Source organism: Gymnoscopelus braueri (assembly GCF_963280865.1).
Source record: "Gymnoscopelus braueri genome assembly, chromosome: 4".
Lineage (NCBI taxonomy): Eukaryota > Metazoa > Chordata > Actinopteri > Myctophiformes > Myctophidae > Gymnoscopelus > Gymnoscopelus braueri.
Window position 1 is genome coordinate 24,980,893 of NC_137605.1, and position 14,909 is coordinate 24,995,801.

The 14,909-nt window shown below is 40.6% G+C and overlaps 1 protein-coding gene across 1 annotated transcript; it reads left to right on the plus strand.

Annotated features, from left to right (window-relative positions):
- Nucleotides 1–287: 287 nt before the first annotated feature.
- Nucleotides 288–13,886, plus strand: csf3r (colony stimulating factor 3 receptor; the record flags this gene model as incomplete). The annotated part of the gene is made up of 16 exons (XM_080425586.1): nt 288–420; nt 6,646–6,717; nt 7,285–7,581; nt 8,209–8,341; nt 8,710–8,885; nt 9,456–9,619; nt 10,460–10,601; nt 10,916–10,998; nt 11,136–11,346; nt 11,637–11,825; nt 12,061–12,162; nt 12,524–12,673; nt 12,762–12,902; nt 12,989–13,085; nt 13,187–13,265; nt 13,407–13,886. The coding sequence occupies exons 2-16, from the start codon at nt 6,654–6,656 to the stop codon at nt 13,884–13,886; spliced, it is 2,508 nt and encodes an 835-aa protein (XP_080281712.1). The 5' UTR covers nt 288–420; nt 6,646–6,653.
- Between the last annotated feature and the right edge of the window lie 1,023 nt (nt 13,887–14,909).

A 14,909-nucleotide genomic window follows, 5' to 3' on the forward strand; every position in this document is an offset into this window, starting at 1 on the left:
GTTCAGTGACTAAGTAACCGTAACTAACCGACTTAAATCGCTGGGTCAATAAATCACATGAAACATAATGTAACAACAGTGTTACCGTTCCATTTTCAGGAAATACGGCAAACATTTTGCATTTACCATAAAGTGTATGTTTGACAGCGCAACACTTTATCATAACATGCACCCTCCCTGACTCAGAAAGCCAACCTTGCTTCCCAGAATGGGCCCCATGTGAGTCATGTGCCCTTTGGTGGTGAAGTTTCACAAATTCAAAACAAGGACGTTGCTTCTTCTGTCACTGCTGCGGCTTGGTCAACACATCCATTAAGTGTCTTCCAACTTGAGTCCCATTCAGCCAGGTTGTTTCATCTGATTCTATCACCGCTGATGAAAGTTTCTCCTAGTCCTGCCGTCTGCTGCGGCTGCTGGGTGGTGAGTGGCACATCTTTAGTCTCCTTTAATCGTGAGATCAAGCCATTCAATGTTTCTTTCGTTCTGATAAGCCCTAACAGAAAACGGTTTGAAGATACTGGCTTGGGCAGGGAGGTTGCATGCTTAGCCATGATTTGCAATAGGCTATATGGATAGGTAATAATGGCAGTGAGTTTATCCATTGAAAATACGTATTTTTTTGTGTAAACTAAAATATTTTCTTTCAAATGTGCGTGACTATATCCTCAATTGTTATCTAGTAAGCAAAGTTTATACGATTTTACAAACTTCTTTTCAACTGTGAATAGGCCTATTGCATTTTGTCATCTTTGTGGGCATGAGAAAATAAGTTGAAAGAATGGGAAAAATATCTATTTTCTGTCACACACATCTACAAAAAAAGAGGATGTGAAAAATTGCAACACTGTGTACTTTTAAGTCTTTGTTTTTTTTTAAGAATACTGACGCAAAAGTTACCTCATTGAAGCTTTGATTAACTGTCCAATCACATACACCATCCAAGTACACTATAATTTCTGTATCCCTTTCTCAAATTAAATTGATAAAACTATGTGTAGTTTGAGATGGCACAAAAACAGCCAAAGAACATCGGAGGTTTGCTGTTGCAATCCTACAAAGATATTGCCAAATCCTGAAAATGGGTGTTGACCACAACAGGAAGTGAAACTATGGTGGTTGCAAAACATTCCTCAACCCCTAACTTCTCTTAGATCAAAATGTTATACAAGCATTATGAATATATGCAATACACTAGTGGTTCTCAAACTTTATCCATTTATACTTTGGCTATCAAAAAATTGCAGATCTACAAACTCACAGCAAGCTTGTACATCTGCTATTTTTGAAACATTTTGTTCCAAACATCAAGATGTTAGGAAATTTTTGAATCATTTAGATTTTTTTTACACAATCATCTTGTCACCTCCTCTTCTTGGGTTCTCTGGCACAAAACATTTTTCAGATGGGGGTCCGCAGCCAAATAAATATCAATTTGGGTTTGGGAGTCCTTGACTTTTTAATGGTTGGTTATAAAAAAGTAGTTGGCAAACTTAGTTTATTTGGTTGATGTTTGGATCCTCCCCAAAACCAAAAATAGTGACTATTTAGACAGCATGCCTTAAAAGGTAATAGATGACATATTCTTAATTACGTAAGTACAATATACATTATATAATTAATATGCAATAAATTCACACGCATTGAGAAAATACACATTCAGTACTTACTATCTTGCGCGCCGCCTTACCCCTTATGCCTAAATCTTTGCAATTTTTTACTATTTTGAAAAACATTTTTAAATAGTTCAAATAGACGATCTACATCGACACATTGTCGGCTTGAAGATCGGCTTATTGAACTATTAATTTTTTTTTCTTCAAAATAGTAAAAAATGGCAAAAACGTTTAGGGATAATGGGTAAGGCAAGATAGGGCCCACGATAGACTCTTAGCCTGATTCATAGGCACTTGATATGCGTACATATAAATAAACTCTTTCCACCTATTTGTACAGATACAATAGATATAGGTGTCATAGTCATAGCAGAAAATGTGAAACAAGATGGGTGCAGATAAGAGTAGAGGGATGAGAATAAAGATAAAATTAAATAAATAGACTTAGTCTAACTCTAGACATCTGCCCAGGGTCTGACAGAGGTAACATTTATATTTTACCAATGCAGTACATATAAGCATAAGGGTACGATCTATCACCAGTGAATATTAACATGAATTTACATCTATCGCTAATCGATTATGCACAGAATATCAACAGTGAACATGAGGCTGATATACAGTATGTACAGTGTCAACCAGCCTTCAGCAGTGAGTATCTGGATAATATATGTAGTCCATCAACAGTGAATATATGAATATATGAGTGAAAATAGTCCATGTTTAAGTGCACCAGAGTCAGTAATCCCTGCAGTACAGAACAGACAGTGCAGGTCTTACATTTTCATATGGGTCAGACTTGGTTTTGGAGCCTGATGGCTACTGGCACAAAGGACACTTTGGGCACAAGTCACTTTGCGGTGTGGAGGAGGGTAATTCTGAAGCTGATCATACTCCTCCTCATGAGCACATCATAGAGGAGATGAGAGTAGTTCACCTGGATAGCATCCAGCTAGAAAGTCTTAGAATTCAATTCATGTGAAACCAGCCATAAAACAAGGGCATTTATTCTGTTGACTGCAGTGCTTGTCCTTGCAGTAGAGATGTGTTAGATCTTGCACTTCTTGTGGTGCTGCTGCCTTTACATACGTCACTGGTTGCATGACTCCTTCTGTCATAACTCAATAAACTCAATAGTACCAAACAGAAGTTTGGTACTTGGCTCTTAGTGGCTTTAAATCTTAAGTTGAGAGGCAGGCATGTCTGAGGTGGATGCCAGTACATACATCCCCTTTCTTGTTCTTCTTGTGGATATACAAAATGATGACATCATGTCTGGCTACATGCAATGGCTTCTCACGATTTGTTGACAAACCAAAGGGACTTTGGGATGTTTTATGAAAACAGTTGTTTTTCCTAATTTGAAAAAAGATGTATCCTTGTATCACAGCCCTGAGCCCTTAAGTGTATGGTAAGCTAGAAGACACTGGAACAAGGCTTTCAAAGATTATTCGAAGATCGAAGATATTCGAAGATATTATTGGCACAAACCTCTCTGCACCTTTGTGCATTAGGACCGAAGCTGAGCCAAGCTTGCAGCAACTTACGCAATACAAGAACAACACAAGGATGTCAGTGTCATCACACTTGATGATGACTGTATATGTCTTGGCAAGATTGCATGTTACAATTTCCAATTTAGGTCTTTAGCAAACGCTTTTATCCAGAGCGACTTACTCATCAAATCGGCTAAGCTCTCCACGCTGTCCTTTTGGAGGATTTTCGTTTCTTCCACATTATCCAAACCTCTTGCAAAGACGATTGTCAATGAGTCTACGTGGATCTGAGCTGGTTATATACAGTAACTGCAAATGAAAGAAGAAAGTGTAGACTTGTTGCCACTGCTTGTCAAGTGCTACCTGTAATTTGGCACTTTTGTGTGCCCTAAGATCACATGTGTTGGTACCAGGTGGCTGGTGAGTAAAAACGTTAGGGATAATGGGAGAGAGATCATTTTTTATTAAATAGGTCAAGCTTTCTTGATCTGATGTTTCGATTGCAGTAGATGGTGCTGTCTTACCAGAAGCAGGGATAAAACATGCCCACTGACGATAAAAATTAATGACCAGAGGGGGGATACCAAAAACAGAGGCATGGATTTACATTCATCCCCCCAACAAGAATAGTCTAAGAGAAATTGAGTGCATATGCATGCATACAGAAACGTACATGGCTGAATGGAATGTCAGTATATGCCATCATATCGATACTATATGTATAGATGCATTGTACATGTGCACATCACTGTTTTCTCAATCATGTAGACACTGCAGCGGTGCTGGTGGTTTACAAGGGAGACAGAAACAATGACGCTTGATGAGTGGGAGGTGTGATAGTACCACAAACAAACACACACACACACACACACACACACACACACACACACACACACACACACACACACACACACACACACACACACACACACACACACACACACACACACACACACACACACACACACACACACACACACTGACCTCGGAAGAGAAGTGTGATGTGTGTGGAAAAACAAGGTAGCCCAACCAAAAGCTAAAACATTAGACATTAGTCTCACATAGCCAGAGATCTCCACCGGCATCTACTGATACGTGTGGGGAAATCAGAATTCAATGTAGGGGCTAGAACCATAAAAGGGACACAGGCAGGCAGATACAGAGATCTCCATATATGGGTAAAAAGGGAGACAGACAGACAGGTACAACGGGTACTCTGTCAATGGGTATAATGGGTACAATGGGTATTGTATAGCCGAGTGGAGCATGTATTCCTAATTTACATTGTTTCCGACTTGCATCGTTCCAGAGCAGTCTAGTTCTAAAAACTAGTGAAAATAGCAGATCTACAAGCTTACAATTTATTGCAATCCCCAAATGTGTCATGGGTTGCTTATGAATGTTGCCATGCACACACCTTGGCAGCACTGCCAGGTTTCCACTGCTCGGGTTTTGAACAGCAGCATAAACCGTCATCCTTCATTTATTTATACATTATGTATGATCACATTCCCACTCTGAGGTTGTGGTTGAAAAAATAACCACCACCTGATGATGAAATCAAGATTACAGTTCAGACAACTGTGAGCAGTGAATGTTACACGACTGCAGGAAGTTTCTCAACCCTGTGGCCTCAGTTGCTTGCCATTCAGCTGTGTAAAGTTTGTATGTCTGCACGCATTTCATCTTGGGATGACAGTAAGGACATTGCATACATTCCGCAAAACCGCAACTAGCCATTTCCACTATTTATGGTAACCAGTCTCCTGCACAGATGCTACAGACGAAAATCCTCAGTGGTAATTTAACCCTGGGGAGTTACAGGTCCATTTGAATCCACATTATCTGCGGTGGTAAGCCCTATAAATCTTTAGGGTTACGCTGCAAATGGGCTATACAATGCCGAAATACAGAAACAGGTTTTTGAGTGCTACTTACCGTAAGTAGTGGAAGTCGCAGATTTGCGGAATGTATGCAGCCACTTGACCTCCAAATGTGTTACTGGCCGAATTGCTCCCAGGCTGCAGACAAAAGTGCTTTGGATATTTGTTATATAAATGTGGCCACTTCCATGAGATTTTTTATATGGCATATAACGTACACTATTCCATAAACTATCCATTTCTTATGTTATATGACAAAAACTGAACATTAAAACCCATGCGTAATCTGTGACTCATGATTGACATATAATCCTACTAGGTTTCTTATAGTCTAAGACATCTGGCCCAGAAGTTCTCATTTGTTTCTGTTTTAAACGAGTGCTTCTGGGAACAGGTTTCTTATAAATCCTTTCAGAGGAAACGACCATTCCTCTGCTTGACATATGTCCAAAGTGCTATAATGAAAATGCCAGGGGCATGTAATCTCTATTTATACTTCGGCTATTTGAAAATAGCCAATCTATAAACTCACAAAGTGCGTTGTGTGTAGATCTGCTATTTTTGAGAAATTGCACTTTGAAAATGTTTGATGAAAATAGGAACTCCAGGGTTAATGTGGTTAAGAGAGTATGGCCTCAAATGTGGTAACTTTTTCCCCCAGCAATATAGTAGATACGTTTTACTCCTGTAATTGAATGGCTCAAGCCCAGCATATAGTGCAACCTCCGGCAAACTATTAATTCCCTCTACAGAGAATTGAGGTCACTTCAGGGAATGTTTACTTTGAAATTTGTTATATTACCTAAATGTGCACCAAAGCTGGTGTGAATATTGCAATCCTAAATTGCATCAGGAACCATGTCATGTGTTGCTTTATGAATGTTGCCATGCACACACCTAGGCAGCACTGCCAGAAAACTGGCACAGCTTGGGTTTTCGACAGCAGCAAAACCTTCATCTTCCATTTATATATACTTGTGGTTCTCAAACATTTTCATGTCAAGGACCAGAAAAATTTAAACATATTTGACCACAGAGCCCCATTTGAAACTATTTTGTGACAAGGACCCCTAAAAGAGAAGACTTTTTTTTTGTTAGATTCTTAATTCTTGAACTGTCAATACTGTATGTTGGGAGATAACTGTGGAGAGAGTTAATCACTTTCAACCTGGTGTCCCTATTTTTTTTGCATGCCATAATGGGGGAGGGGGGAATCTTAACATTTTCAAAACATTTCAACAATCTTCAAACAACGTGTTGTAGATATGGCTATTTTTGAAAATATTTGAACAGGGCTTAAGTGGTGATTATTATCTGAATAGTCATTCTTATACATTCTCTAAAAGTGGAACCCTCCTCAAGGACTCTGGGGGTCCCCGGTCCCTACTTTGAGAAACACCGATTTATACATTATTTATGAGTTTATTATGTAGATCACATCCTCACTCAGTCTGCCTTGAAGGTGGTGATTGAAAAGAAAGAAAAAACATCTTGAACGTGCAGCAGACAGGCATTATCAGTCAATCCACCACACACCATGCGTCTGTCAAGGGGAATGAATGGCAATTCAAATATTGTTTTGGTACGATGTGAAAGTATGTAATTTCATCCCCCTTATTGAGAATGATGTATTTCATTTTGTCTGCCTAACAGGGGTTATCATGACATCAGCATGGGTATCAGCGCTGGCCTTGCTGCTGCTGTCTGTGAATGCTGCAAGAAATGGTGAGCAATGCTTTTGGAATTAAATAGCATATCTAAATGACAACACCTTACCATAATGAGTGATACTTTAACTCAGTGTACAAATGTAACCAAATAGACCCGTAACATTACATTTGTACTCTCTCAGAGTTACAAATGGTTAAAGTTATATTTGTACTCTCCGAGATACAAATGTTATGGTTACATTTGTACTCAGAGTTACAAATGATCTGTCTGTCTGTCTGTCTGTCTGTCTGTCTGTCTGTCTGTCTGTCTCTGTCTGTCTGTCTGTCTGTCTACAGTATCTATAAATTAAGGATTTTACTGTGAAGGAGTTTACAAGGACAAGTCTTAATCCAACAAATGTGTGAAAATGAATTGCAAAGCCTTTTGCACACTGCAATTATGAAAATAATTTAGAGTCAGCACTGATAATCAATCCATGACCTTAGATCCAGGTTCTAATAGAGTTCTCATTCTATGTTTTGTGGAAAAACTCAAAATTCTTAGTGACTGCTCCCACACATATCTTTTGTGACAACACTGAAAGTCTCCTTAGTTGACAAAAGTATTTTTCCTCTCCATTAGAGAGTGACAGATTGCCATGTGCAGAGATCCGGACGTCCAGCACAGTGGTGGCCTTGGGGTCACCGGTGACAGCCACCTGCATCATCAGCGACAGCTGCCCTCTAGGCAGCGGACAGGCTGTTCACATAGAATGGCAACTCGGCCAACATCACCTTCCCAGCAGCACGGCCAATGACAGTGGCAGGATCTCTGGGCTCGTCATTCCTAGCTTCAATGAAACTAGGACATACCTGACGTGCTGCATCCAGCAGGCCTCAGGCTGTCCGATAGTGGCAGGCGTGGAGATCAGTGCTGGATGTGAGAATTATTACATTTGCTAGATCACTTTCAGTTGATTGAGTTAAAAGAATGAATGGATAAAATCTTTCAGACACACAGGCATGTGTGCACGTGTGCATGTGTGCACATGCATGCGCGTGCACACACACACACACACACACACAGGGCCGCAGGAAGGGGTGTGCGAACTGTGCGGCCGCACAGGGCCCCGCGCTTGGGGGAGCCCCGAGATTTTTTATTATTATTCGCACAGGGTCCCGCATTTCTCCCAGACGGCTCTGCACACACACACACACACACACACACACACACACACACACACACAGCACATGGAAGCTCAGTTGCAATTATTATTATATTTATTTATTTATTTATTTATTTATTTATTTATTTATTTATTTATTTATTTATTTATTGAATTGTTTACTGTGAAAGTGAATGATAGATAACATTGTACTTTAGCAGCAATGTCGCAATATTAAGTAATTATTTAAAGAAACTCATATCTTTCAATGCTGCTCTTTCAAATCCAACAAATGAAAATGTATTGGACGGAGCCTACTTTAATCTGTACCACATGATCTGACAGGTGTAATTATCTGTGAATTTAAAATATGTGTAATTGATTGGCTGATTTGTCCTTAGGTCCGCCACCAATTCCACAGAACCTCACCTGTCAGACTAACTTGACCTATCCCATCACCGTGTCCTGTAACTGGTACTCTGGAGATCAGGAAACACACCTACCAACAAAGTACACCCTCCACACTTATATAAGGTACGAGTTGTTTCTGGAATACTTTTAGCACACCCCTGTTCACTGAAGCGCCTTGTTCCTGTGCCTCCCCGACAATGTCTGTATCTCTTAAAAATAAACACTATCCACCCAGAAAAAGAAAGAAAGAAAGAAAAAAGATTAGATTGAATTCTAATTGACGGCAGGAAAATGCTATGACACATGACAGGATATGTGCTTGATATACCCCCTATGTCATATGTAAAATAAGCCATATCTGAGCCATCAATATACTCCAGTCCATACTCTGGATGCGATGCGATGAAGTATAAATAAGGCTATACACTGATTTGGTAATATCAGAGTGCAAAGAAAGATCAAAGCAATAAGCACTTCTTCATCTTTTTCAGTACATTTTCAGATGGTCAAAAGAACCGTACTTATGAGCTACCAGCAGGAGTCCACCGCTACACCATCCCTCGCTCTGGCTTTGACATCTATAATAGGATTGAAATGTATGTGAAGGTAGCGAATGCTTTAGGTGAAGCCTCGTCAGAACCGATCATTTTGGAGCCTCTGGGCGCAGGTAAGGATCAGAGATTGTAAACAGCTAACATCAATGACACACTGGGATCAATTTGTAAAACAAAAACAGAGGGATGTTTTCTTAACCACTTAAGTACATACTTCTTTGTATGACAAAAAGTAAAAATAGCAAATTTACAATCGCAATTCGATGCATTAAAAGCTTGTAGATCTGCTATTTTCTACTATTCTTTCATTTGAAAATACTTTGGGAAAATTTGTCCAAAATAGGGATGCCAGCATGAATTTCTTATTCAATTGTTAAATTGTGATATTATCAAACATATATATCAAACATATTAGACAGTCTACATGTCCCTAAAGGAAATGTTTAGTTCAGATAAAACATATAAAAATGATAAAAATTTATGACATGGGAGGGATATCAAAAGCAGAAGCATGGATTTTTCACCAATCCCCTCCAGCAAATCGAACCCTGACACATTACTACAGTAATAAGGGAACCAAAACACCAAAATAAATCATCAGTGTTTCATCATTGTGTGATACAGAATGTGTGATGCAGAAGTAAACCATTGTATGAGCTCTAAATGCAACTATTACATTGCAGCCAAGTTTGACCCTCCAAAGATTCTGAAGGCTGAGCCTAAGCCAGCCAAGTATGGCTGCCTGTGGCTGAGCTGGAGAATGTCCTCACACAAATGGGTGCCTCTCGGCTACCTGAATCTGGAGGCGCGCCTGAAAACTGCTGAAAGCAACCAGTGGAGTGAGCCAGTGAGTTGCACAGGCTTCCTTGACTTGTACACATTCCATGCACTATAGTTTCACAATGGTTTCTGTTCGGTCGAGTGAATTCCAAAGATAACATAGTAGTGTGTGCACTGTATATATATGTATGTAGCATATAGACAGGATTATATGCTATTTTATTTTGTACTTTTATTCCATTCTAATTTGCAATAATATGCTATTTGCACAGCTTTTTTCTCTCTCTCTTTTTGGCTTTATTGTGACGTTTTGAAACGTCTTATTGTATGTATCTCCGCCAGGCCAACAGGAGGCGGAGATTATGTTTTCGCCCCTGTCTGTCTGTTATATGCCAGAAAGGAGTCATGGGCTCCAGCCGTCAGGTCAGGACCGGAGGAAGCTGCAGGGGGAAATAGTGTTTCTACGACATACAGCTTTTTGCATTTGTGGTCAAAAGTGAATGCGCTTTTGGAGGTGTTTGAAGGCCCATCAACGTGTGATTTGAATTTGGGGTTGTTGGATGTTGCATTCATAATACAACCAAACTTTTTTTTAAACATCATTTTCATTGTACAACCTATGGTTCCAAATGTAGGGTTGTATACTGCCACCATGAGGCTGATTTGAAACATTTGAATGATTTGAGTGACATCTTTGATCTGCTGGTACATTACACACGAAATATGGCACTGATCAGACGAGTAGTTTGTAAGATTCGCTCTGGACTCACAGACAGACAGACGGGGCAAAAATGTAATCTCTGGCCGCAGCAATTGGCCTGGCAGAGATAATACAATTGTAACAAAAGTGTCTTTGATTTGTGTGTGCGTGTTCGTGTGCTTGTGCGTGTTCACATGCATGTGTTAGATCCAGTGCAACAGACGTAGACAATGTGAGGTGTGCCGTCTGCGCCATGGGACAGAGTACCAGGCCCAGCTTAGGGTGAGATACCAGCAGAGCCCCTGGAGTGAATGGAGCAGCAGCCTTACTGGAGTCACCTTAGAAAAGGGTATGGTGGAATAGATCTATTCAGTGGGGCACAATTCGTCATACGTAACATTTCCCAATCTATTGCCCTTTCTTCCATTTCCCTGGTCTTTTCAATATATGCTAAAGCCATGTTCTACATGTCCCATTACTCTCTTCTTTAGCCCTGCTTTAATTGACATATTGACTTCTGCTATGTTCCCTGGCAGGGAATCTATAATAGGGCTGCCCTGTATGAAAAAAGTTACTACACTACTCACCTACTTTCTAGTGAGTGAGGAGGAGTGCAGAATTTTGTTGAGCTGTGAAGTTGACAGCCCCTTTCTTTCTTTCCAGCGCCCACTGGACGAATTGACACGTGGATGAGGTTATCAGAGGGGCTCCGGCAAACGCATCTTAATGCACACTTGTTTTGGAAGGTACACACTCACCACACCGATGTTCAACACCTGTCACAGACTGACAGATCATTAGTCATGGTTGGGGTGGTTGTTTGCAATGCCTTCCCTATACCCTTAAAGGGATCATCTCACCTTTTTTTTTCTTTCTGTTATAGCCATCAAAACAATTCCGCGCCAATGGAAAAAACGTGTCCTACAGCGTCTTGCTTCAATGGCCACCAGGTCAAAAGAACGTTCAGGTGTGCTCTACATCAGGATATCACTGTGATTTCCGTCTTCCTAGACGACCAGGGAAAGTCTTCTTATGTGCTAGAAATGCAGCAGGAAAATCCAACCTCACTAAAGTTCCTCTGCTTCAACAGAAAGGTGATTCTGCATTCAAATGCTAGAAGCATTAAACTTCACAATTGCTTTAAACATCTGGTGAAATCCAGTGAAATTAATAGATTATACAGGACATGTTAAAGTTAACATTAAATCCACTGAGTACTGAGTACAGATACTGTATACAAGAAAGTTAAGTGATCAAGTTTGAACAGGATTGAACATTGCACCAATAACATTAAAATGTTTAAGTAAGATTGGGTTTGTTTAGAAAATGCTATAGGCATCTTGTACAATGTGCACTGTGTGAGTAATGTTTTTCGTACTCTCAGCTCGTGCTGCATTATTGGACGTTACAGTCCTTCCTCATGATGACAGAAGCCTGCTGGTTCAGTGGGAAACCCAGGCCTCCTCTGGCATCACTGATTTTGTGGTGGAATGGAGACCTTTGTTAAAAACGGACCACTCCCTCATCCTCTTTGACCTGGTTGACAGAAACCAGTCAAGCCTCTTAATAACAGGTAAATATTTTAAGTAATTTTTTCCCTTATTTTACACAACCCTATTTCTTCCATATTTCTTGATTATGTCCTTGATCTTGATCTACACACATCCCCATTATCCAACTGTCTATGTGCTGTTTTAGTTTTAAACAGCCAGTCTTGTTAAAGAACTACTTCTTCCTGTCCATATTCTGCCCACACATATATACTCATGGGCACTGATCCACTCCAACCTTGTCACTCCCTTTGCTAGGCAGCTTTGAGCCCTACAAGCCCTATGGGATCTCTGTGTATCCGAGGTATAAAGATGGGATAGGCCTTCCTCTGACTGTTAATACCTACTCGAAACAAAAGGGTAAGTCACTAAAGACATAGAGGTGATCACATAAAGCACGGGAAAGGGTGTGGGGGCTGGGTTGTTTCTTCTTTGAAGAAAAAGGAACAATCCTGCCTCCAGCATGAAAATCTTTCCTGTACCTCGTCCCAATACAGCTTGATTGTTATACACTAACGCCCTCTTCTGGATATAAAATGAATAATCTCTTCTTTTATCGCACCAATAGCAGAGAGGTCTCGCTTTGAGACAGTGCAAATTTCGGCTGTATCCCTAAAATGTATTCTCAAACTGAAAACAATGCTTCAGCAGTGTGCTTATTTAATGCTCATAATCCACAACCACATTTGTGACAATTACTCATGAACATCCCTTTTTACAGCCCCATCCATGGTACCAGAGATAAGGACAAAAGAAGTGGACTGGTGGTCTGCTATTGAGCTTACTTGGGACGAAATTCCATTGGGCCAAAGGAATGGAATCATTAGTAGTTATAGGGTATTCTTTTGGGATGACAAAGAACACAAAAAAGGTGGGGGAAACAACCCTTATTATGGATCATTTCAAATATCCTGCTATATGTTCTATGGACTAAACTGATACGTGACAATGTTTTTCAGTTGTGAAAGCTGACCTGGAAAACAGAATAGTAGTCCTGAAAGAGCTTAACACTTCATCGTTGTACACAGCGTTCATCATGGTTAGCACAGATGGTGGAAGTTTGAATGGGTCGACAATTACTTTCAAAGCGCCACACATGGGTCAGTATGATCACTGGCTTTCTATGGAATATACAGTACATTTATATTGCACACCTTTCATTGTGTATTATTTTTTCCCCCTTCAGATGCAGCCACTCTTTTGATTATTGTAGCTGTGTGCATGGTTGGATTAATGTTGTTGATCACCATCGCCGTCATGATTTGTTTCTTAAATAACAAACGGTGAGAACACAGGTATTTCATTCTAAAATCCTGTGCTGTGCTCGGTGTGCTGTGCTGCATCATTTGTACTCAATAGGAACCATTTAATTTCCCCTCTGCAGGCTAAAGGTGCGTTTTTGGCCTTTGATTCCTGACCCAGCTAACAGCAGCATCAAGCCCTGGGCACCAGAATCTATCCAGGTGCATAATTCTCATGTTGCGCTATTAGGCATTGGATATAGGATTTTATTTTTATCAAAAAACGTTAATCCAAATAACTGCATATATGCTTTGTAATTTAGACCTGACAATGATTACTAATCAATTCCCCTAACTTTGCAGGATGCCCCCCCTCTCCGGGACAATCAGGAGACCGATCCAGTGTACCTCTCCCACCTCAGTCTCCTGGAAATGCCTAAGCAGCTATATAAGGGAGGCGATGAGTGCTGGTTAGACAGTGGTGCAGAGGACACCAGTGACCTGGGAGAGTCTATTTGTGGTTCCCCAATCAGCCCTGGGTACTCTAGATCAAACAGTGATTCCGTCCCATATGCCACTGTGATAGTTTATGGTTCAAGCCAGCCAGCCGACCACCCTCATGTCTACTTGCGTTCTGAGTCCACACAGCCCCTTTTGGAGTCCGAAGAATCCTCAAGCCCAAAGAGCTACCAGAACATGACCACTGACGAAATGCCCATGGAGCAATATTTCTTTGGAGAATGCCACGATGGCAACCAAACAAGGGGAGAGTCAGTTACTGCTTGGGACGACTTTCCTTTGCTCAGTGCATTAGTCGTGACTGACGCTCAAAGTGAACTTTAGGCCTGGACCGCTGGCGTAGCGGTCCAGGCCTAAAGTTCTAAAGGCTCAATGTAGCCTGACAGCACGTCGCGGGTTCGAGTCCCGATTCCCACGGCCTTTGCTGCGTGTCACTCTCTCTCCATTTTCCTGTCAACCTACAATACTATCAATAAAGGCATAAAAAGCCTTTAATAATTAAGGATACTTTATAAACTTCAAACCGAAATGTTTTGACAAGGTGCTACTGCTAATGCTGAAATTGTGACATTGAGTTGTGTAGTCCTCAGTGTTGAATTGATTTTGATAATGTCCATTGTCTGCTATGCATATATGTCCTGTTTTACACTGTGAAAATACATAATACCTCTAATAAAATAAACCTTTTGTGTTTTTGTCAAAATGTTGTGTTCAGTCAGTCCAGCAAAATAGCATAGGGCCACAGCACAGTTCACATCAGGGTAGACCTACCTGCTGTATAGGCCAGTGGTTCTCAAAGTGAGGTCCGGAACCCCCAGGGGTCCTTCAGGGGGTTCCAGGTGGTCCCCAGTAAAATGAGTTAATAGCATCAAAATCAGATTAACCACATCAACCCTGGCTATTGGGTATTTGGAAATAGATCTACACAACACGTTACAAAATTCTAAAAATATATTTTTTAACAATCTTGTATACCTGGTTTTCAGATGGGTGTCGGCGGCCAAATACATATCAATTTGGGGGTCCTTGACATGATTGAGAACCACTGCACTGCCATTGAATCTACTTAGCACATGGGTCTTCAGACTTCAGACTAGTGCTGTATCCAATAAGACATCATTGAGCTATGGCTGAAAATGCACACCATTTCCCTACCAGTATTTGGAAAAGAGAGAGAGAGAGAGAGAGAGAGAGAGAGAGAGAGAGAGAGAGAGAGAGAGAGAGTGTGTGTGTGTGTGTGTGTGTGTGTGTGTGTGTGTGTGTGTGTGTACCATATTGAATGGGCCATTTAATCCTAGGATGAATGGTCAATTCAAAGTGGACACAGTTATATTATACCTCTATGAC